The 22,820-nt window shown below is 37.7% G+C and overlaps 1 protein-coding gene across 2 annotated transcripts in view; it reads right to left on the bottom strand.

The window, feature by feature from the left end:
- NETO2 (neuropilin and tolloid like 2) overlaps positions 1–22,820 on the bottom strand; it is a 60,994-nt gene that overhangs the window by 22,795 nt on the left and 15,379 nt on the right. Inside the window, exons 5-6 of one of the 2 annotated variants that reach the window (XM_036120172.2) lie at positions 18,763–18,786; positions 18,532–18,659 (exon numbers count right to left, since the gene is read on the bottom strand). In XM_036120172.2, the coding sequence (XP_035976065.1) occupies positions 18,532–18,659; positions 18,763–18,786 (152 nt within the window). Of the gene's footprint in view, positions 1–18,531; positions 18,660–18,741; positions 18,787–22,820 lie in introns of both variants that reach the window. The other variant, XM_036120171.2, reaches the window with a different exon arrangement.

Genomic DNA, 22,820 nt, shown 5'->3' with positions numbered 1-22,820 from the left:
TTAACCATTTTAATTTTTATTTAAAAATTATTAAATTTTATTAAGTTTTTTATTTTAATTCTGGTATAGTTAACATACAGTGCTATATTAGTTTCAGGTGTACTATATAGTGACTCAACAATTCTATACATTACTTACTTGGTGTTCATAAGTATACTCTTTAATCCCACCACCTGTTTCAACCACCCCCCCCCACCCCGCCACCTCCCAATCTTAACCATCTTTAAATGTACAGGTCAATAATGTTACATTGTTGTATATTCAGTCTCCAGAACTTTTTTATCTTGTACAGAAACTATACCCATGAAACAATAATTCCCCATTTTCCCCTCTCCCCCAACTCTGGCAACCACTATTCTACTTTCTATGAATTTGACTCCTCTAGATATTTTTAAGTAATCTCTACACCAAACATGGGCTTGCACTCACAACCCCAAGATTAAGAGTCACATGGCTATACTGACTGAGCCAGCCAGGCGCCCCCCACCTTTTAATTTAAAAGACTTCATATAACAAAAATGTAATGTCAGGTATCTTTTCCCACTAAAATACCTTGATGGCATAAAACTAAGAGCAAACAACTAAAAAACATACCTCAAAGGGATAAATTTTGACCAAGTAACTTTGGCTTATTTGAGATGATCAATTTGTTCCTTACTTCGTGAGAGTGGTAGAAAATCGGTAATTAAATAGGATTACCATTTCAAAACTTCACAAAATCTTCACAAATGTATTACAAAGAAACAATGTTTCCTTACATATATTAGTTCTCATTAATTTCTCCATTGTTTACATAACCAAAACATTCTGCCCATGGTTTTGTGGTAGTGAGCAAGTATCACCAATACTGTAATTGTCTGTTTCTCTATTATACTGTGGGGCCTTCCAATGAGAGAATCATGTGCTAATTATATCTAGTGTAATTCTTGCTCATAGCAAGTAATGAATATATGACTAAGTTTATAAAACCATGAACTTGGTAGATCTAAGTATAAGAAAAACAAGAAGTCTGAAGTATTTACTTTTTTAATCCAAAGAAACATGGTACTATCCAAGGCCATAGTAAATGCTCTTTAAAGATGAAGTCAAAAGTTTTAAGTCATATGACAATGACATTCTTTTCTCTTGTGAATGCAGCTAAATATTGAAATAGTTTAGTTCAACTAATTTTCAGAAATTACTTCTAACAAGGGGCACCTGGGTAGCTCTGTTGGTTAAGTATCTAACTTTGGCTCGGGTCATGATCTCAGGGTCCTAGGACCCAGCCCCGCACCTGCAAGTCCAGCTCCCTGCTCAGGGGGGAGTCTGCTTCTCACTCTCCCTCTGCCCCTCCCCCTGCTGGTGCTCTCTCTCAAATAAATAAGCAAAAAAATCTTAAATATTTCTAACAACAAAACTGACAAATTGAAATCTGAGGGGGGGGGAGCTACAAACTACTCTTCTTTCACCCAAACTGCATGACAACAGATCTGTTAAAGGCTCCTGGTCTCTTACCCCACTCCTACACCTTCCCCAGGGAGGTGGAGTGAGTTACCTTGATGGTGGGGAGTCTGGTCTCTTTTTCCCTTCTTTCCCTGGACTGGTGAGTAGGAAGCAGTGACCTAAGTTGGTTTCCTCTGCAGATGCAAGCTTTCCTCGGGCTGGACTGGTCCGGGCTGGACTGGTCCAGGCTGGACTTAGTTGGGAGGTAGAACTGGTGGGTAGGGAATTAGCAAGTCTAATACAACTCTCTCACTTACCTGCTTCCTCTAGCCTTTGTTGTAATAAAGAAGCAGTAAAGTGAGTCAAATGAATTTTTTGCTTTCCCAGTGCATATAAAAGTTAGCTTGTCCTGTAGTCTGTTGCATTGTCTATAAAATATACATTCCTTAATTCAAATATCCTCATTGCTAAAAAAAAAAAAAGCTAACCAGCATCTAAGCTTTCAGCAAATCATCTTTCTACTGGTGGAGGGTCTTGCCTCAATGTGGATGGCAGCTGACTTGATTAGGGTGGTGGCTCCTGAAGGCTGGGTTCGCTGTGACAATTTCTTCAAATAAAGACTATGAAGTTTGCTGCATCGATGGACTCTTCTTTCACAAATAATTTCTTGTTGCATGTGATGCTGTTGGTAGCATTTACCCGCAGAACTTTTATTTTTTAATTTAAATTCAATTAATTAACATATAATGTATTATTGGTTTCAGAGGTACAGATCTGTGATTCATCAATCTTATAGAATATCCAGTGTTCATTACATCACATGCCCTCCTTAATGTCCATAACCCAGTTACCCCATCACCCTATTCCCCTCCCCTCAGCCACCGTTTGTTTCCTAAGATTGAGTCTTTTTTTTTTTTTTAAAGATTTTATTTATTTGAGAGAGAGAATGAGATAGAGCATGAGAGCGGGGAGGGTCAGAGGGAGAAGCAGACTCCCTGCTGAGCAGGGAGCCCGATGTGGGACTCGATCCCAGGACTCCAGGATCATGACCTGAGCCGAAGGCAGTCGCTTAACCAACTGAGCCACCCAGGTGCCCAGATTAAGAGTCTCCTATGGTTTGTCTCCCTCTCTGATTTCGTCTTATTTTTTTCTCTTCCCCTATGAACTTAGGCCTTGTTTTTAAATTCCAAACATCAGTGAGATATGATAATTGTCTTTCTCTGACTTATTTTGCTTAGCATAATACCCTTCAGTTCCATCCATGTTGTTGCAAATGGCAAGATTTCATTTTTTGATGGCTGCATAATATTCCATTGTGTATGTATGTGTGTGTATGTATATATACACATACACACATATATAGAAAAAATGGAGTCAATCCTCTTAAACCCTGCTTCTGCTTTATCAACTAAGTTCATGTGATAGACTGAATCCTCTGTTGTCATTCCAACAATCTTCACAGCATCTTCACCAGGAGTACCTTCCATCTGAAGAAACCACTTCCTTGGCTCATCAAAAGGTGCAACTCTCACACGATGTAATGAACACTGGGCATTATAGTAGACTGATGAATCACTGACCCCTACCTCTGAAACTAATAATATATGTTAATTAATTGAATTTAAATTAAAAAATAAATTCATCCTAACCCCAAATAAAAAAATAGGAGCAAATACTCATCAGTTCAAGTTTGATCATGAGATTGCAGTGATTCAGTCACATCTCCAGGTTCTATTTCTAATTCTAGTTCTCTTGCTATTTCCACATCTGCAGATACTTCCTCCACTGAAGTCCTGAATCTTTAACTTGTAACACACGCAGTATTGTGAAGCACAATAAAAGGAGGTATGCCTGTACAGCATTCTAGATCAAAGGAGACACATGATAACAGGAAAGGGCTCCTGACATGAGATCCCTGTCTTATGGTGGACATAAAATCAATTCTTAAATGTAAAAACTAACACACACAGATAAAAATATACAAGGGTAGTTCTATGACCTTTGGTTAAGAAAGTTTATTAAAAACACAGAAGACACAAAGTATAAACCATAAAGATAATCAATTTTATTATATAAAATAAATTTGACTTCGAGAAGCAGCCAAGATGATAAGCCATACACAGTATGGCTTATTTCTCTTATTACAACTAAAAACGGATAATAAAATATGAAAAGCAACTACATGAGGATTCTGGAAAGTAATAGGTGGGTGTGGGAAGTCAAACTTGAAAGACCCATAAGAAGGTGAGGTTCAGTTTTTTCCTTGTATTCTGGGCTGATATTCATGGAACTCACAGCAAGAACAGACAGGAACTCAGGGAACTCAGAGAAAGAGCTCCAGCCAGAAGACTGAGAAAGGGGCCCTTCCCTACTGAAGACTAGGGTGAGGCAGGGATTTTTGGTTTGTTTTTCCCATTCTAGCAGCTCTGCCCAAGGTCAGCACCAGTCATGGATCTGCATGCAGCAGCTACAGCAGCAACTAAAACCCCAAGAGAAAGCCCATCTCTTTAACTAGCAGAACTGAGAAGAGCATATGATGTCGGGAGAGTATGGAGGGAATCCCCATTATTTTTTTCCCCCCTCCTCTTAGTCACTCAAAACTCCCAAGTTAGGAGGCAGAAACTGAAGAAAACTTACCTTTCTGGCCACCAGAGGAAATGGGAAAAGGAAACCATGTTATCTGGAGAATGTGAAGGAAGTCTTAGAGAAGAGGGAGCTAAAGAAAAAGCACTACTTCTGCCTTACCACTAAGCTGTGTATTCATGAAACAGAACTAAAGAAACATGACAAAGGTGTTGAGAATGAAATTATAGTACAAGTCACTGTCCAAGTCCCTGAGTGGGGCATGCCCTGGGCAAGCCTACACAGCATAGTAAAGACCATGAAGACTCAACAACAGGAACCACCACCCGCATAAAGTGACAAAGGTACATGCAATCTGAATCTAATTGGGTAGACTGTCTGACAAAAATAAAATGACTAACAAAACTCAACATTTTCCAGGTATTTTTCATAGGACCCAGAGTCTCACAGTGTTATATTCAAACTGTCCAGGACATAATAAAAAATTGCTCACATACAAAGAACCAGGAAATGGGATTAGTTCTGAAATGAAAAAAGAGTCAAGAGATCCCAGTCCTAACAGGACCCAGATATTGGACTTGTCAAAGACTTTAAAGATTTTTTTTCCTAAGAGAGAGAGAGAGTGTACACATGAGAGAGAAAGACTCTTAAGCAGGCTCCATGCCCAGTGTGGAGCGAAACACAGGGCTCAATCTCACGGCCCTGAGATTATGGCCTGAGCCGAAATCAAGAGTCGGACGCTTAACTGACTGAGTCACCCAGGCACCCCAGAATTGTCAAAGACTTTATTTTTTTTTTAAAGATTTTATTTATTCATTTGAGACAGAGATAGAGAGAAAGAGAGCATGAGCAGGGAGAGAGGCAGAGGGAGAAGGAGAAGCAGGCTCCCCGCCGAGCCAGGAGCCCGATGTGGGGCTCAATCCCAGGATCCTGGGATCATGACCTCAGCCGAAGGCAGATGCTTAACCATCTGAGCCACCCAGGTGCCCTGTCAAAGACTTTAAAGTGACGATATAAATATGCTCTGTGAGGTAAAGGCAAACACTGAAGGAGTAGAAAGATCACAGCAGAGAAATAGAAATTATGAAAAAGAACCAAATGGAAACTTTAGAACTGAAAATGAGAAATATTTGAAATTAAAAATTCACTATATGGGCCCAAGACGAGAATGGGGATGACAGAGGAAAGTCAGCAAACTGGAAGATGACTCAGGGGAAACTATCTAATATGAGATACTGAGAAAAAAGGATTGAGGACAAATAAATACAGCCTCAGGGACCTGTGGGACAATTTCAAAAGGCTGAACATTCATGTCACGTAAGTCTCAGAAGGAGAAGAGGTGGTTACAGAAAAAAAATATTTGAAGAAATAATTGCTAAAAACATCTCAAATTTGGTGAAAGACAAAAATTTACAGATTCAAAAAGCTCAGAAAACACCAAACAGGCTAAAAGCAAACAAAAAAGAAGGCCTATACATATCAAAATCAAACTACTTGAAATCAGAGATTTAAAGTCTTGAGATCTGACAGAGAAAAAGGATACATTTTGTAGAAGCAAATGATTTGAGTGACTGTGGATTGCTCTTCAGAAATCATCAATGCCAGGGCGCCTGGGTGGCTCAGTTGGTTAAGCGACTGCCTTCAGCTCAGGTCATGATCCCGGAGTCCTGGGATCGAGTCCCGCATTGGGCTCCCTGCTTGGCAGGGAGTCTGCTGCTCCTTCTCACCTTACCCCCTCTTGTGCTCTCTCTCTGTTTCAAATAAATAAAATAAAATCTTAAAAAAAAAAACCCATCAATGCCAAAGACAGTGCATCAAAATTTTTAAGTGCTGAAAAAGAGAACTTGTGAACATCAGAATTTTATATCCAGCAAACATATTCTTTCAGGAATGAGGCCAAAATAAGTACACACCCTGGTGAAGACTTAAGAGACTTAAGAGAATTTGTTGCATACAGACCTGCTACAAAAGAAATGCCAAAGGAATTTCTTTAGATAAAAGAGAAAGGATACTAGGATGAATCTTGGAACTTCATGAAGGAAACAGAAATAGTAAGTATCTGGATAAATATAAACCATCAAGAATGAAAAAAGAAGGGGCGCCTGAGTGGCTCAGTCGTTAAGCATCTGCCTTCGGCTCCGGTCATGATCCTGGGGTCCTGGGATAGAGGCCCACATCAGGCTCCTTGCTCGGCCGGGACCCTGCTTCTCCCTCTCCCACTCCCCCTGCTTGTGTTCCCTCTCTAGCTGTCTCTGTCAAATAAATAAAATCTTAAAAAAAAAAAAGAATAAAAAAGACGGTATCACTACAGACATTACCAACATTAATTAAAAAAAAGGGGCTCTGGGTTGGCTTAGTCAGTGGGGCGTACAACTCTTGATCTTGGGGTTGTAAGTTCGAGCCCCACGTTGGGTGTAAACAAGAATAAAAAAAAAATACAGCGAACAGCTTTATGACCCCAAATAGGATGACTCAGATGAAATGGACAAATTCCTTAAAAGGAACAAACTGTCCAAACATTTCTAAAAAGAAATATGTAAACTGAATGGCTATATATTTATCAAAAATAATGAATTCATAATTAAAAACCTTACAAAAAAATCTCCAGGCCTAGATGAATTCATGGGCAAATTATACCAAACATGTAAGGAAAAAATTATGCCAATTCTTCACAACCTCTTCCAGGAAGATGGTACACTTTTTTTTTTTTTTAAAGATTTTATTTATTTGAGAGAGACAAAGCGAGCAGAGGCAGGGGCAGAGGGAGAGGGGAGAAGCAGACTCCCCGCAGAGCAGGGAGCCTGAGGCGGGGCTCGATCCCAGGACCCCTGGATCATGACCTGAGCCGAAGGCAGACGCCCAACCGACCGAGCCACCTAGGCACCCTAAGATGGTACACTTCTAAACTCACAAGACCAGCATTACCCTGACACCACCAAAGACATAAGGAAAATACTGATCAATATTCCTCCTGTGATAATGTGATTTATAATAAAAATATATATATTTGGTCTTTGTCTCTGTTTCTGTCTCAGAGCTCCCAAAACCCTTGGAATTTCCTGATCGGTAAGAGCAATGGGAACATCTTTTGTTATATTTGGTCTCTTGTCCTCAGTTCCTGAAAATGTTCCAGCCATAAAGTTGAAATGGGTATCCTGTTAATCATAACAAGTCCCTTTCAATGACAACTGAGTTTATGTTAATGAGGTATCTTCTGGAAACCCTCTAAAGATGGGGCTGGTTACTAGGGGAAACAACCATGAGTGGAGGGTTTAAACTTTCAGTTCCACCCCGATTTCTGGAGAGGGGAGAGGGGCAGGGCTGAAGGTTAAATCAAGCACCAATGGCCAATGATTTAATCAACCATGCCTACATAATAAGGCCTCCATAAAAACTCAAAAGAATACGGTTTGAAGAGCTTCCAAGTTGGTGAACCAGAATGTTTCCATATGCCATTATGCCAGGCCCCATACTCCATGGGGACAAAAGCTCCTTTGTTCACGACCTCACCTGTCTTTTCATCTGGCTGTTGAATCTTACCCTTTATAAAATATGCTCTGTAATTAACTGGTAATTTAAGTAAGTAAACTGGTTTCCTGAGTTCTCTAAGCCTCTCTAGCAAATTAATCAAACTCAAGGAGGGGCTCATAGAAACCTGACTTATAGCCAGTTGGTCAGAAGCACAGGTGACAACCTGGACATGAGACTGGCATCTGACGTGGCGGCCAGACTTGTGGAACTGAGCCCCCAATTCTTAGAATCTGATGCCATCCCCAGGTAGACAGTGTCAGAACTGAGCTGAATCATAGGACACCCAGCTGGTGTCTGAGAACTGCTTGGTGGTATAGGGGAAAACCCCACAAGTTGTAAACAGTATCAGAATCATCAGCCAGAAAATAGATGCAAAAATCCTCAACAAAATATCAGCCAATCTAATTCAGCAACATATAAAAAGTATAATACTTTCATATAATCACAACCAAATATGGTTTATCCTAGGAATGCAAGGCTGGTTTAAATTTTGAAGAATCAATGTAAGTCACCATTATAAATAGACTAAAAAAGAGAAGTTACATGATCAATTTGCTAAAACAATCAACACCTATATGATGAAAATCTCAGAAAAATAGAGAACTTCTGTAACCTGGTAAAGGGCATCTATAAAAACCCAGAGCTGACACCATACTTAATGGTGAAAACCTGAATGCTTTCCCCCTCAAAATCAGTAACAAGGTAACTCTTAATCACCACCATACTGGAAGCTACAGAGTGCAGAAGTGTAGACTTTAAAGCTCCAATAATCAAGACACTGTGGTACTGACAAAAGGAGACACATAGATATCTAAGAAACAGAATAGAACCCAGAAACAGATTCTTACAAATAAAGCTATTATTATTATTAACAGAGATACAAAGGCAATTCAATGGAGAAAGGATGGTCTTCAACAAATGGTGCTGGAAAAATCAGTCATCCAGAGGGAGGGAGGAAGGAAGGAAGGAAGGAAGGAAGGAAGGAAGAGAGGGAGGGAGGGAGGGAGGGAGGGAAGGAAGGAAGGAAGGAAGGAAGGAAGGAACCTTGAGCTATACCTAGTACCTTATACAAAAATTAACTCAAAATGGGTCATAAACATAAGTATAAAATTATAAAAGTTTCAGAAAGCAACACAGGAACAAATCCTTAGGACTCTGACTCTGGGTCAGGCAGAGAGCTCTTAGATACATCAAAGGAAAATTCATTAAAAAAAAACTTGTAATCTGACTTCATTAAAATTAATCTTTTTCTCTGTGAAAGACACTGCTGAATGAAAAGAAAAGCCACCAACTGGGAGAAAATGTTTGTAAATAACTTGCCTAAAGACTTCTTTAATCCAGAACTCAAAACTGAACAGTAAGAAAACTACCCAATCTTAAAATGGGCAGAGCAGACACTTCCCCAAAGATTTAGATATTACAAAACTGCAAGTTAAAACCTGATAATACCAAGTGCTGAGAACTATGCAGAGCAATTTCAATTCTGATGATAACACTCCTTGTGGAAATGCAAAAAATATAACCACTTGGGAAAATAGCTTGGTGGTTTCTTACAAAGCTACCATGTGAATCAGCAGTCTCAGGGATGGATATCCAGAAAAATGAAAAACATGTTTACACAAAACAACCTGTACAGAAATGTTTATAGCAGTTTTATCAATAATAACCAAAAAATGGAAACAGTCCAAATGTTCTTCAGCTGTTAAGAGTAAACCACACTATATCCACACAATAAAATCTGTTCAGCAATAAAAGGGATAAACTAATTGGTACATGCAATAACAAGAATCTCAAATGCATCGTACTAAATGAAAGAATTCAGATTCACAAACTGTGTGATTCTATTTATATGAAGTTTTGGAAATGGTAAAACTATAGAACAACAAAAGATCATTAGTTGCCAGGGATCAAGATTGAAGAGGGGCGCCTGGGTGGCTCAGTTGGTTAAGCGTCTGCCTTCGGCTCAGGTCACGATCCCAGGGTCCCGGGATCGAGCCCTGCATCCAGCTCCCTGCTCCGCGGGAAGCCTGCTTCTCCCTCTGTCGGCCACTCCCCTGTGTGCTCTCTCCCCCTTCTCTCTCTGACAAATAAATAAAAATCTAAAAAAAAAAAAAAAAAAAAAAGACTGAAGATTGGTTTTGACCGCAAAGGAATAGCATGAGATAATTTCCTTGGGGTGAGGGAACTGTTCTTGATTATGGTGGCTGTCACATGACTGTGCCTGTCAAAAAATTTTACTGTAGGTTACTTGACACGACTGAGTGTCCTGACACCACCAAGTGTCAGCAGAGACTGAGGAATGAAAATGCTCTTAACTTGCTTTTAAAAGGATAAACTGCCACAAACACTTTGGAAAGCCTTTTGGCATGTTCTGGTAAAGCTGAAAATGGTCACATCCTACAACACAAAAACTGCACTTCTAGATATATAACGAAATCATCATACATGGGCATAATGAAAATACAAACATGGTTACAGCAGCCATTATTTAATATATTAAAATGTGGAAGAAGGCACCTGGGTGGCTCAGTCGTTAAGCGTCTGCCTTCGGCTCAGGTCATGATCCCAGGGTCCTGGGATCAAGCCCCACATCAGGTTCTCTGCTCAGCGGGAAGCCTGCTTCTCCCTCTCCCACTCCCCCTGCTTGTGTTCCCTCTTGCGCTGTGTCTCTGTCAAATAAATAAAATCTTAAAAAAAAAAAAATGTGGAAGAAGGGGCGCCAGGGTGGCTCAGTCGGTTGAGTAACCGACTCTTGATTCCGGCTCAGGTCATGATCTCAGGGTTGTGGGCTCCGCACTCAGCGGGCAGTCTGCCTGAGGTTCTCTCCCTCTGCCCCTCCCCACCTCAAATAAATAAACAAATCTTAAAAAAAAAATGTGAAGGCAAATTAAATGTCTAAAAGGAGAATGGATGTCTACAATTGATACAAAAATTAAAATAGTGTATATTTTTATAGTACATAAATATGAAGATATAAAACTAATAAGAATTATAAAACTCAAACTCACAATAGGGTATGTAGGAAAGATAATGGAAATATAGATTCCCTCTATACCTGTAATACTATATAGTTTTTACTTTTTCATTGACAATATTTACCTAAGTGTTTAAGAAATTAAATAGTATTTCTTACATCTTGCTCTTTGAAATATTTCATGGAGAAATAATTCTATATTCATAAATTTTTAGAAATGTTATTTCAAATATTAAATATTGGAAAGTATAACTTTTCTTTTTAAAAGATTTTATTTATTTATTTGACAGAGAGAGAGAGCTCGAGAGAGAGTGCAAGTAGGGGGTGGGGCAGAGGGAAAGGGAGAAGCCGACTCCCTGCTGAGCAGAGAGCCCGAAACGGGGCTCAATCCCAGGACCCTGGGATCATGACCTGAGCCAAAGGCAGACGCTTTACCTACTGAGCCACCCAGGCGCCCCAAGAGAATGTAACTTTTAATAACTAAATCTTTAAAATTAAAAAAAGCTCAAATTATACACAGTTGACATGGGAACTGGATCAAATTTTTAAAACTGTGTTAAACTAGATGGGTAAACAGATTATTTTAGAAATTTAAAGGAAAAAATGTTAAAGACCACCCTAACAGGTGAATACTCAAAATGGGATAAACTAGTTAATGGGTGATGTTTCAGAAAAATCCACTTATAAATATATATACAAAAGAAGTTACTAGTGTTTGAGTATGCAGACAGTGTTCCAGTCCATTGTTCTCAGCAGCCTTTCCATAAAAATATAGGCATACCTCGTTTTTTTTTGCTTCTCAGATACTGCATTTTTTACCTACTCAAAGTCTGTGGCAACCCTATGTCAAGCAAGCCTATCAGCGGCATTTTTTCCAACAGCATTTACTCATTTTGTGTCTCTGGGTCACATTTGGTAATTCTCACAATATTTCCAAACTTTGAAATTACATTTGAATTGCAACAATCTCATGATAAAACGTTATAAAATGTTAACAGATGAGGAGTTTCTCACGGATGAGCAAAGAAAGTGATTTTTTCAGATGGAAGGTACTCCTGGTGAAGATGCTGTGAAGACTGTTGAAATGACAAGAGAGGATTCAGAATATTACATGAACTTAGTTGATAAAGCAGCGGCAGCAGGGTTTGAGAGGACTGACTCCATTTTAGAAGAAGCTCTACTGTGGGTAAAATGCTACCAAACAGCATCGCCTGCTGCAGAGAAATTATCTGTGAGAGAAGAGTCAACTGATGCGGCAAACTTGATTATTGCCTTATTTTAAGAAACTCACAGCCACCCCAGCCTTCAGGAGCCACCGCCCTGATCAGTCAGCAGCCATCCACATCGAGGCAGCAAGAAGATTACATGACTTGCTGAAAGCTTAGATGCTGGTGAGCAATTTTGAGCAATAAAGCATTTTTGAATTAAGGTATGTACATTGTTTTAGACACAGTACTATTGCACACTTAATAGACTACAGTACAGTGTAAATGTAACTTTTATATGCACTGGGGAACGAAAAATTCATTTGACTCACTTTATTGCAATATTCACTTTATTGTGGTCTGGAACTGAACTGGTAGTATTCCCAAGGTGTACCTGTACATTCGTTATATACCAAGCTTCCATACATGTGTAATTTTTATTTTTTACTTAAAAAAATTGAAATATAGTTCACATATAGTGTTCTATTAGTTTCAGGAGTACAACACAGTGAGTCAACAATTCTGTACATTCCTCAGTGCTCTCCCATGGTAAGTGTAGTCACCAAACAACATTATCACAGTATTATTGACTATACTCCCTATGCTGTACTTTTCATGCCTGTGACTTATTTATAACTCGAAGTCCATACGTCTTAATTCCCTTTATCTATTTCACCTATCCCCTTACCCACCTCCCCTCTGGCAACCACCAGACATGTGTAGTTCTACCTTTAGATATTTTATTCAATTTTATTGCATTCTATCCAACTACTACAACTTTATCTTGAAGGGTAAGTATCCCCACGTGTTTTTACTCAAAATTGTTATGATTCTTCTGAACACTTTCCTCTTCTATGTGAATTGTGGAATTAGCTTGCCATCTTCCCTAGAAAGCCCTCCTGAGATTTGGACTGGAATTACTTTAAATTGTTAAATTAGAGAACAATGAACATTTTTGTCATATTGAATCTTCCCATCCATGAAAATGATCTCTCTCTCTCTCTCCCTATTTCTTTATGGCCTTCTTTTATGCATTTCAATATAATTTTAAAATTTGCTTCTTGGTACCTTCTGATTTGTTCTTATTGTAAATAGTGCCTTTTTAAAAATCTTTTTATTAATTTATTTTAGAGAGAGTGAGTGAGAAAGAGCATGAGAGGGGAGAGGTCAGAGGGTGAAGCAGACTCCCTGCTAAGTGGGGAGCCCGATGCAGGACTCGATCCTGGGACTCTGGGATCATGACCTGAGCTGAAGGCAGTTGCTTCACCAACTGAGCCACCCAGGCGCCCTGTAAATAGTGCTTTAAAAAGTTTTATTTTCCAACTGCTTCTGGCTGTAGTATAAAGAAAAGCAACTGATTTTTACAATTGATGAACTTTTTTTTTTTTCTCATTTTGTTGCACTGACCAGGATTTCAGAACACCACCAAATAAAACACTGACAACAGACATCTTTGACTTGTTCTGAGCTTAAAGGAAATGCTTTTAAGGTTTCACCATTAATTACAACGTTTGATTTAGGGTTTTAGTAGATACTCTTCATCATGATTGAAATGCATTCTCCTATGTTGGAATTACTGAGAGATTTTTTTTTTTTTTTTTAAAGATTTTATTTATTTATTTGACAGAGAGAGATAGCGAGAGCAGGAACACAAGCAGGGGGAGTGGGAGAGGGAGAAGCAGGCTTCCCGCCGAGCAGGGAGCCCGATGTGGGACTCGATCCCAAGACCCTGGGATCATGACCTGAGCCGAAGGCAGACGCTTAACGACTGAGCCACCCAGGCGCCCTTACTGAGAGATTTTTATCAGTAGTTTTTAAGTTTCATGTAGTATTTTTTCTGCATCTAATGCTATTATCAGGATTTCTCCTTTAATCTGTTAATATGGGAAACTACATCATTCAATTTTCTTATCTTAAACTAAGAATTTCTAGGTCATGATTTCTAAAAAAAAACTTTACTAGGTTTAGTTTGTTATTGCTTAGTTTTTGGGGTCTGCCCCCCCCCCCCCGCCATTTTACAAATAATCCTGGTTTATAACTCTCCATGCTGTTTAGTTCTGATAGAATAGGCTGGGAAGTGTTCTTTTTTTCTTCAATTTTCTGAAACCATTTATATAACATGTTCCTTGAGTACCTGGTAAAAATCCAATCTGACCAACTTTTCTGTTCACATATTTTAAGTACAAAATCAATTTTGTTAATTGGTAAGATTTATTCAGGTTTTCTATTTCTCTGATTTAGTTTTTGTAAATTTTATATATATGTATGTAAATATGTATGTATACACATACATATTTCAGGAAATTGTCCATTTAGACTGTTTATAAATTTATCAGCAAAGAACTACTCTTAGTATTCTCTTATAGTCTAAAACAGTTTGATTATGGAAAATTTCAAATGTGCAAATGCAGACAAAACAGTATCATAAACCCTTGTCCTCATCCCCTAGCTTTACCAGTTATTAACTCAGCCAGTCTTGAACCATACACATCCCACATACTGAGACAAATCCCAGAGAGAATTCACATGTCAACAGTTCTATGTGTATTGCTAAAGACCACTTAAAATATGATCAGTTCTATTATCAAACCAACAATTTCTTATCAAACACCAGTGTTCAGACTTCTGTCTTGTAATGTTTCCTACGTTTATACTTTGAATCCACATGTTCATTTGACTTCACATTTCTTTTAATATATGATTCACTGCTGCTTTTTTCCCTTTGTCATTTATTTATTGAAGAAACCCTCAGGTTTCTTTTTTTTCTCTTTTGTTCAGGTTTTCTTCATAGTTTGTCTTATAAGAGTTTTTAAATCTCTACTATAGTTGATTCATGACCTTTTCCATTTCCTTTTTTTTATTTTTTATTTTTTATTTTTTTAAAGATTTTATTTATTTATTTGACAGAGACAGACAGTGAGAGAGGGAACACAAGCAGGCAGAGTGGGAGAGGGAGAAGCAGGCTCCCTGCTGAACAGAGAGCCCGATGCGGGGCTCGATCCCAGGACCCTGGGATCATGACCTGAGCCGAAGGCAGACGCTTAACGACTGAGCCACCCAGGCGCCCCTCCTTTTTTTTTTTTAAAGATGAGAGAGACAGAGACAGAGAGAGAGAGAAAGAGAGCATGAGCAGGGGGAGGGGGCAGAGGGAGAGTGAGAAGCAGATTCCCCACTGAGCAGAGAGCCCAACACGGGGCTCGATCCCAGGACCCTGAGATCATAACCTGAGCTGAAGGCAGCCACTTAACCAACTGAACCACCGAGGCGCCCCCATGACCTTTTCCATTTCTAAATATTATTTAGGTCTCTTTGGCTAAATAAATCTTGGCAGAGGTATACCTATAGTTATCTTTTACAGAGGGCCAGCTTTTGGCTTTGTTGATTCTTTTTTAAAATATCATTTATTTCTGCTTTCATTATTACCCTTTCTTTGGACTTCTTTGGTCATTCTTTTAACTTCTTGAGTTGAAACTTCTCATTAAATTTAAATCTTTTTCTTCTTCTAAAAGAAGCATTTATGAAAACTCCCTTATCATACTTTTAGCTGCATCCCACACATTTTGATATGTATTTTCAATTTTATTCAGTTTTAAGTGTGTTTAAATTTCCATCTTGATGTCTTCTGTGACCTATTAATTACTAAGTGGTATATTATTAAATTACCAAACATATGGGTTATCTTTTGGTTGCTGATTTCCTGATTTAATTGTATTTCTGTCAGAGGATGCTCTGCATAATACCAAGCACTGTTATATATTTTAGACTTCTGTTTTTAGTCTAGCATATGGATCAGATTTTATAAATGTTTCATGCATGCTTGTAGAGAATGCATGCATATTTTCTGGATGTTAGGAGTAAGATACCATGTCTCATCAGGCATGCTGTGTTGTTTAAATCTGATCCTTACTACTTTTCCTGTATGCCTGATTAATTAATGAGAGGTGAAATTCATTACCCACTATAATTGTGGATCTGTCAATTTTCCTCAGCAACTGTCAATTCATATTTTGTATATTGAGGCCATATTAATACATAAAATCGAAAATTGTATCTTCCTTGTGAATTGGTGACATTCTTTTTTTAAAAAAATATTTTATTTATTTACTTGACAGAGAGATAGAGAGCACAAGCTGGGGGAGAAGCAGGCAGAGGGCGAGGGAGAAGCAGTCTTCCCGCTGAGCAGGGAGCACAACATGGGGCTCTATCCCAGGACCCTGGGATCATGACCTGAGCTGAAGGCAGACGCTTAACCACTGAGCCACCCAGGTGCCCCAGACATTCTTGATTGCTATTTTAATTGCTGTATCAGATCTCTTTTGGTATTTGTCTATTATTTCTTTCCTGTTTTCTTATTTTCAAAATTTCCCATAGTTATCCTAAAACAGAATATACTTGGATTTTAATTGTAGCATTTGGTCCATTTATTATTTTTGCCCAGAAATTTCTTAATTTTGCCCACATTCTTTCTTAACATATATTGCATTATTTGTTTCAGAGGTACAGATCTGAGATTCAACAGTCGAAATCGGAGGGGGAGAAGAACCATGAGAGACGATGGACTCTGCAAAACAAACTGAGGGTTCTAGAGGGGAGGGGGGTGGGAGGATGGGTTAGCCTGGTGATGGGTATTGAGGAGGGCACGTTCTGCATGGAGCACTGGGTGTTATGCACAAACAATGAATCATGGAACACTATATCTAAAACTAATGATGTAATGTATGGGGATTAACATAACAATAAAAAAATTAAAAAAAAATTTTTGCCCACATTCTAAAATGATAGTTGAGTACTGAATTTTAGATTGGCAGTTACTTATTTTTTTTCTTAGCACTTTGAAGACATTACTACTCTATTGTCTTCTAGCTTCTACTTTGCTATTAATGATTCTCATAGCTCTCTTTTTTCTCCAGGTGTTTTAAAGATTTTCTCATTGTCTGTCGTGGCCAATGTAGCGAGGAGTCAATATAAACTTTTTTCTTGCTTTGGGAATCACTTCGTGTCAATGTTTTTTGTCAGCCTGAACATTTTCTTGCTAAACTGCCACTACCCCTCCCTGACCCCCTGAGCTACATTCTGGGTAATTTTCTCAGATCTATCCTTTAATAACTATACCTTTTATTTGAGGAAGTTCTACTTGGTTATTTTTAAAGTGTACCCAGTCATTCTTTCTTTCTCGTCTTTTTGATTCTTTCTTGTAAGATAATTAAAACACTTCTTAGGCATCTAAGAAACTTCTTGCTGTTATGTTTGCTAATTCACTCATGATGGGTTGTTTGCTTATGTTTTCTAATTTTGGGTTGTGAGCTTACCTTCAGCAGTGTTTTACTGATGGCAATCCTATAGCCTCTCTGGTTATTCTGAAGATTTATTTATTTGTGATAGGGAGAGAGACAGACAGAGCACAAGCAGGGGGAGCGGCAGAGGGAGAGCGAGAAGCAGGCTCCCCCGCTGAGCTATGAGCCCAATTCAGGACTCGATCCCAGGACCCAGGGATCATGACCTGAGCTGAAGGCAGACGCTTAACCAACTGAGCCACCCAGGCGTCCCTCTGTGGTTATTCTGTATTTATTTTTGCCAGATGTCTAAAAAGATTTTTGAGGCCAGGACCATTTTGTAAACTTTTAGACTAAGTGGTTCCTGGATTGGGCATGGAATGTAAATTACATACATCCCAAACTCTAATAAGAACAGGTTTCTAGGTAAAAGTTTTAGGGGAGACCCCAGCCTTATCCTGAGACTGAGCCCAGAAAGATAAGCTTCTTCATTGTCAACCTGTGTTAGTGGAAGAGGTTTCTAATCTACCATTTCGTACCGATTATATTTCCCTTTGAGGGTTCCAGTTTTATGTGAGGGATCTCACAAAGGTCACACAAACCGCAGGCCTTTTCTGTCTCACTGTGGTTAGTAACCCCAAGCTCCCGGCAGGTCTACTGGTGAGCAGTTGGAGGTACTGAAATCAGCAAGAGGCATTTATACCATCACAATTTCAGTTTTCAGTTTATTGCTCTGGTTTATAGTTCTCTCTCTTCATTTCTAGTCCATAAGAATTACCTTTCTTTTTTTTTTTTAGAAATCTTACCTATACTTTTAAAAGGGTATCTGTTATATATTACCCAATGTTTCCAGGTGTTTTGTAACAGTCAGGTTTTCACATTATCTATCTTATTACCATAACTCTAAATTTGATTTTCATAATTCTTTAATGGTTTGTTCTCTTATCCTCACTTTCTCTTTTCACATATATCCACATCAAATATAATTTTCACTGTGAATATTCCTAGAAGTATAAATTAAAAGCAAAAAGCAAAAGTAGTCAGCAACCAATCTCAATCTGTCAGAGTTATTTAAAAACATCCTTCCCTGCAGTACTTTCCAATAAAAGCTTTACATCATTAGCGGAGGACGGCATGGAAAGAACACAGAAGCAAGACTCACTCTATTTGTGTTTTGGTTTTGACACTGCCATGACCAACTCTGAGAACTCTGACAAGACACTTCAACCTCTTGTGGCCTATTTTTCCTCCTCATAGTTTTTTAATGAATCGATAATCATATGGATCAATACTTGCACCCTCGATTTAGGAATACACAGATTTTAAGAATCTAAATATTTCTGTGATATTCCTCAAACTATATTGCAGTTACTTAACTATAACAATGCTGAGATCTTAGATGGCCAAACCTGACTGAAATAAAATTAATTTTTAAAAAGTTGCAATATCAGTTTATATAATAGCAAGTATCTTCATCAATCAAAACAATACATTCTGCTAATCAATTATGTTCTTCTCTAAAGTGACTCAAAAATAATAATACCTTGGCTTTTGGAGTAGCCTTAATTGTCCATATGCAATCAACTGCTTGGCCAGGTTTTGTTTTTTCTTCTTGTTCTACCTGACTAGAACGCACTATTCCATCAGCTCCCGAGAGCTCAAACTGGCAATCTAGAAAGAATAGATGAATGATGTTCAAAGGAAAATAAGATTGATCAAAATGCTATGAGGAAAAAGAGGTGATATACTAAACCTGGGATGGGATTTAAAATACCTCCTAGGTAAGTAAAGTCTGGATCTGTAATAGAAAAAAGAAGAAAGTAATTGGCATTGAGATAGTTTAGAGTTATGTTAAGGTTTAATGTCTTAAGTTATGTCTAATCCTTCATTTAATAGCAAAGCAAGAGAAAGCTTTCACTGGTGTAGACTACAGAGCACTGTTTTTTTTTTCCCCCCCGGGCATGTTTAGGTGCTTATTTATAGGAACAATGTTTTTTAAAACGGTAATGTTTATACTACTGATCCCATCATGAATAACTTATTTATGCTACCTGAAAACTTGAAATCTTCTGTCAATAGCAATAGCTAGTCCATTAATGGATGGATGAATAAACATAATGTAGTATACACAACACAGTGGAATATTATTCAGCCTAACAAAGAAATAAAATTCTGATATATGCTACACAACATGGATAAACCCCTAAACATTACACTAAGTGAAATAAACCAGACACTAAAGGACAAATACTAACATTGTATGATTCCATTTATTGAGGTTCCTAGATTAGTCAAATTCATACAGACAGTAAGTATCAGAAGCTGGAGGAAAGGGGGAATGGGCAGTTCGTATTCAATGGACACAGGGTTTCAGCTTGTGTTAACAAAAAAGTTCTAGAAATGGATGGTGGTGACGATTACACAACATTGTAAATGTACTTAACATGCACTCATACACTTAAAAAGGATTAAAATGGTGAATTTTATGTTATTTGTAATTCACCACACACACACACACACACACACACACAAAGTAGTAGCTAGTAAGTGGTGTTTTCAAAGTGGCAGGGAAAAAATGACCAGGTGATATACAGGATGTTCTGTCCGGTGAAGTAGTTCATAGAAGACCAAGAACTAATAGTTCATATCAAAATAACTGATTTCAGTAAATTGGTCAGGTATTTGATTTTTATGAACTAAATCAATCAACTGAAATAATGATACTTTAGTGTCAAAAAGATGTTAAAGACCCTTATATATGAATCAGATCTTTGTAAACTAGTTTGACTATCTGAAAGCCAAAAAAACAGACATCAAAAACAATGCTCTTAATTGAATACTTTTTTTAAGTATTAAAAATCAGGCTTTTTAATACATAAAGATTCTTACTTGAAGAAAAGTAGCTCTTTTTCTATTAGTTTATGTATCATGAGAGCAACTTTATACGGATTATGGTTAAAATATAGACAGATTATAATAAAACACTTATGATTTCTAGACTATATTAACTTACATTTGCATTTTATAGTACTTCAGAGTTTCTACATACATTATGCTTAGTATCATGCTAATTAGAGCAATATCAGGAAAACTATGTAATATTCCGCTTTGAAGATGAGGAAACTGAATGAGAGAGATTATGATTTTCTTAGGCCATATTTACAATGGCAAAGCCAGGACCAGACTGCAATTCTCCAATTTTTCTTACCCTACCATATTGCCTTTATAATGTGGGTGAGGATTCCACAGTTTTACCACTAAAAAAAGAAAATCAAAATAAATAGGTAATGCATAATTGGCTAATTATGGCTGTGTCTAGTTATTTCAAGTCATACTTATAAATTTTGTCTAGGGATCAGTAAATCTAGAAGAAGACTACTACTAATAATGAGAAGATAGTATATTTTAAAGATTTTAGTTATTTATTTATTTTAGAGAGAGAGAGAGTGCACACATGTGTGCCTGAGCCAGGCAGGTGGAGGGAACAGAGGGAGAGAGAACCTGAAGCCGACTCCATGCTGAGCGTGGAGACCCATGTGGGGCTGGATCTTACACTCTAGATCATGACCTGAGCAGGAATCAAAGAGTCGGACACTTAACTGACTGAGCCACCCAGGAGCCCCAAGAAATTAGTATATTTTAAATTAAATTCTCTAAATTTCTGGTGCTATCTGTTGAGGACAGAGGACTCTTAATGGATTGCTACTTCCTGGAAGTAACTGCGACAATTCTGGAAATTTTAATGCAATGACAACATTCTAGAACTATAGTCTACACATGAAGGAATTCTGATTCATTGGCAGGTAGCTCCTATGACTTTACTCCACTGCTGTTTAATTAAATATGTCTTTGACATTTCTCTACAAAAGAGCTGAAATGTTGTCCCCTTTCGGCAAGGTTGGATTTAGTTTATTAAGTTAAAAGAGGCAAGTCTCTGCGATGTATTCTTAATTAAGCTAAAAAATTCCCCCCTACTTTTTTTAATATGATAACTATGCAGAAAGTATCTGGAATTAAAAACAATTTTAACAAGAACTGAACATCCAGTTAAATACAATAAACTGTGTATTGAAATAGGTTTTGCAGGCTATTTAAAGATTCTGAGATATTTTAAATTAGCAATTTTTTCATTCTGGCAATTTGGTGTATATAGGTCCTATTTGAACTTTCAAATTAAGTTTTTTGGTAACTAATTTTTAAAAATTTATTTTTATTGTAGTAAAAAATATATATGACGTATACATACACAACCACTATCCACTTAAGCAAAAATTAAAAACACAAATTTTACTATGATTCAGCAACTGCGCTCCTTGGTATTTATATTTATGCAAATGAGTGAAAAAGTTGTCCACGAAAAAACCTGCATATGGATGGTTATAGCAAGTTTATCTGTAATTGCTAAAACTTGGGAGCAACCAAGATACCCTTCAATAGAATGGATATACTATTGTACATACATACAATGAAATATTATTCAATATTAAAAAGAAATGAGCCGTCAAACCATGAAAAAACACAGAGGAAACTTAAGTACATATTACTATGTCAAAGAAGCCCGTCTGGAAAGGCTACATATTGTATGATTTCAACAATATGACGTTCTGGAAAGGGCAAAACTACAGAGACAGCAAGATCTTGCTTGCCAAGAGTTAGGGATGAACAGGCAGAGTCCAGAGGATTTTTAGGGTAGTGGAAATACTTGATATGATATTGTAATGGTGGACAAGTCATCCCACATTTGTCCAAACACACAGAACACACAACACCAACATTGAACCCTAATGTAAACTATGGATTTTGGGGGATGATGTGTCAGTGTGGGTTCATCAACTGTAACAAATGTACCACTCTGGAGCAGGATGTTGATTTTGGAAGGCAGCTGTGTTTGTGCAGGGTTGGAGATATATGGTAACTCTGTACTTTCTGCTTAGTTTTGCTGGGAACCTAAAACTGTTCTAAAAAATAAAGTCTGTCAGATAAACTTTACTTTCTGAAATGTTATCCTTTTGGCATTGAGAACATAAATACTGAAACAACACTTAAAAATTCCCATGTTTGTTAAAAAAAAAAAGAAGAAAAAAAAATTCCCATGTTTACTGACAAGAAAAAAAAAGTTGATTATGTTGTTCAGGCAAAAAAGCAGGTAATATAGATGTATACCATCAGTTATGTAAAACAAAATCAAAAGATACAGAAAAACATCTGAAGGGATACACACCAAATTGTTAACAGTGGTTTTTTATATATAGGATGGTAAGATTATGGATATTTTCTTTTCATTTGGATTTTTTTTAATTAATAAATTTCTTACATGAAAACAAATAAAAGCAAAGAAATGCCATAATTGGTACACTAAGTTATTTTTTCATCTTGTTAGTCTACAAGTTGTTTGACGACAGGAGCAATAACATTAGGGATATGCACTCTCTGGTTTTACACCAGAGAGTATTGCAGGTCTCAAAGTGTTCACAGATACCACAGGGCAGGGTAAGACAGAGTGGGCTGAATGGAGACCCTAATCCAAATCTCAGAACCTGTATTACTTTATGTGGTTTAAAAAAAAAAAAAAAGAGTGACGATTACATTACAAAACAAAAGATGGGATTAGTTAAGGATTCTGAGAGGGAAATGTGAAGACGGAGGCAGGGACTGGAGTGATGTGGCCACAAATCCAGGAATTCTGGGGAAGCTCCCAGGAGTTAGAAGAGGTGAGCAATGGATTCTCCCCTAGAGTTCCCAGAAGAAATGTGGCCCTGCTGGGTTTTCTGCCCTCCAGAACTCCGAGAGAATAAATTTCTATTGTTTTCAGCTGCTAAATTTGTAGTTCAT

The sequence above is a fragment of the Halichoerus grypus genome, chromosome 15 (genome assembly GCF_964656455.1).
Source record: "Halichoerus grypus chromosome 15, mHalGry1.hap1.1, whole genome shotgun sequence".
Lineage (NCBI taxonomy): Eukaryota > Metazoa > Chordata > Mammalia > Carnivora > Phocidae > Halichoerus > Halichoerus grypus.
Note: the sequence above shows the minus strand (reverse complement) of the source record. Positions and strands in the feature narration are given on the sequence as shown.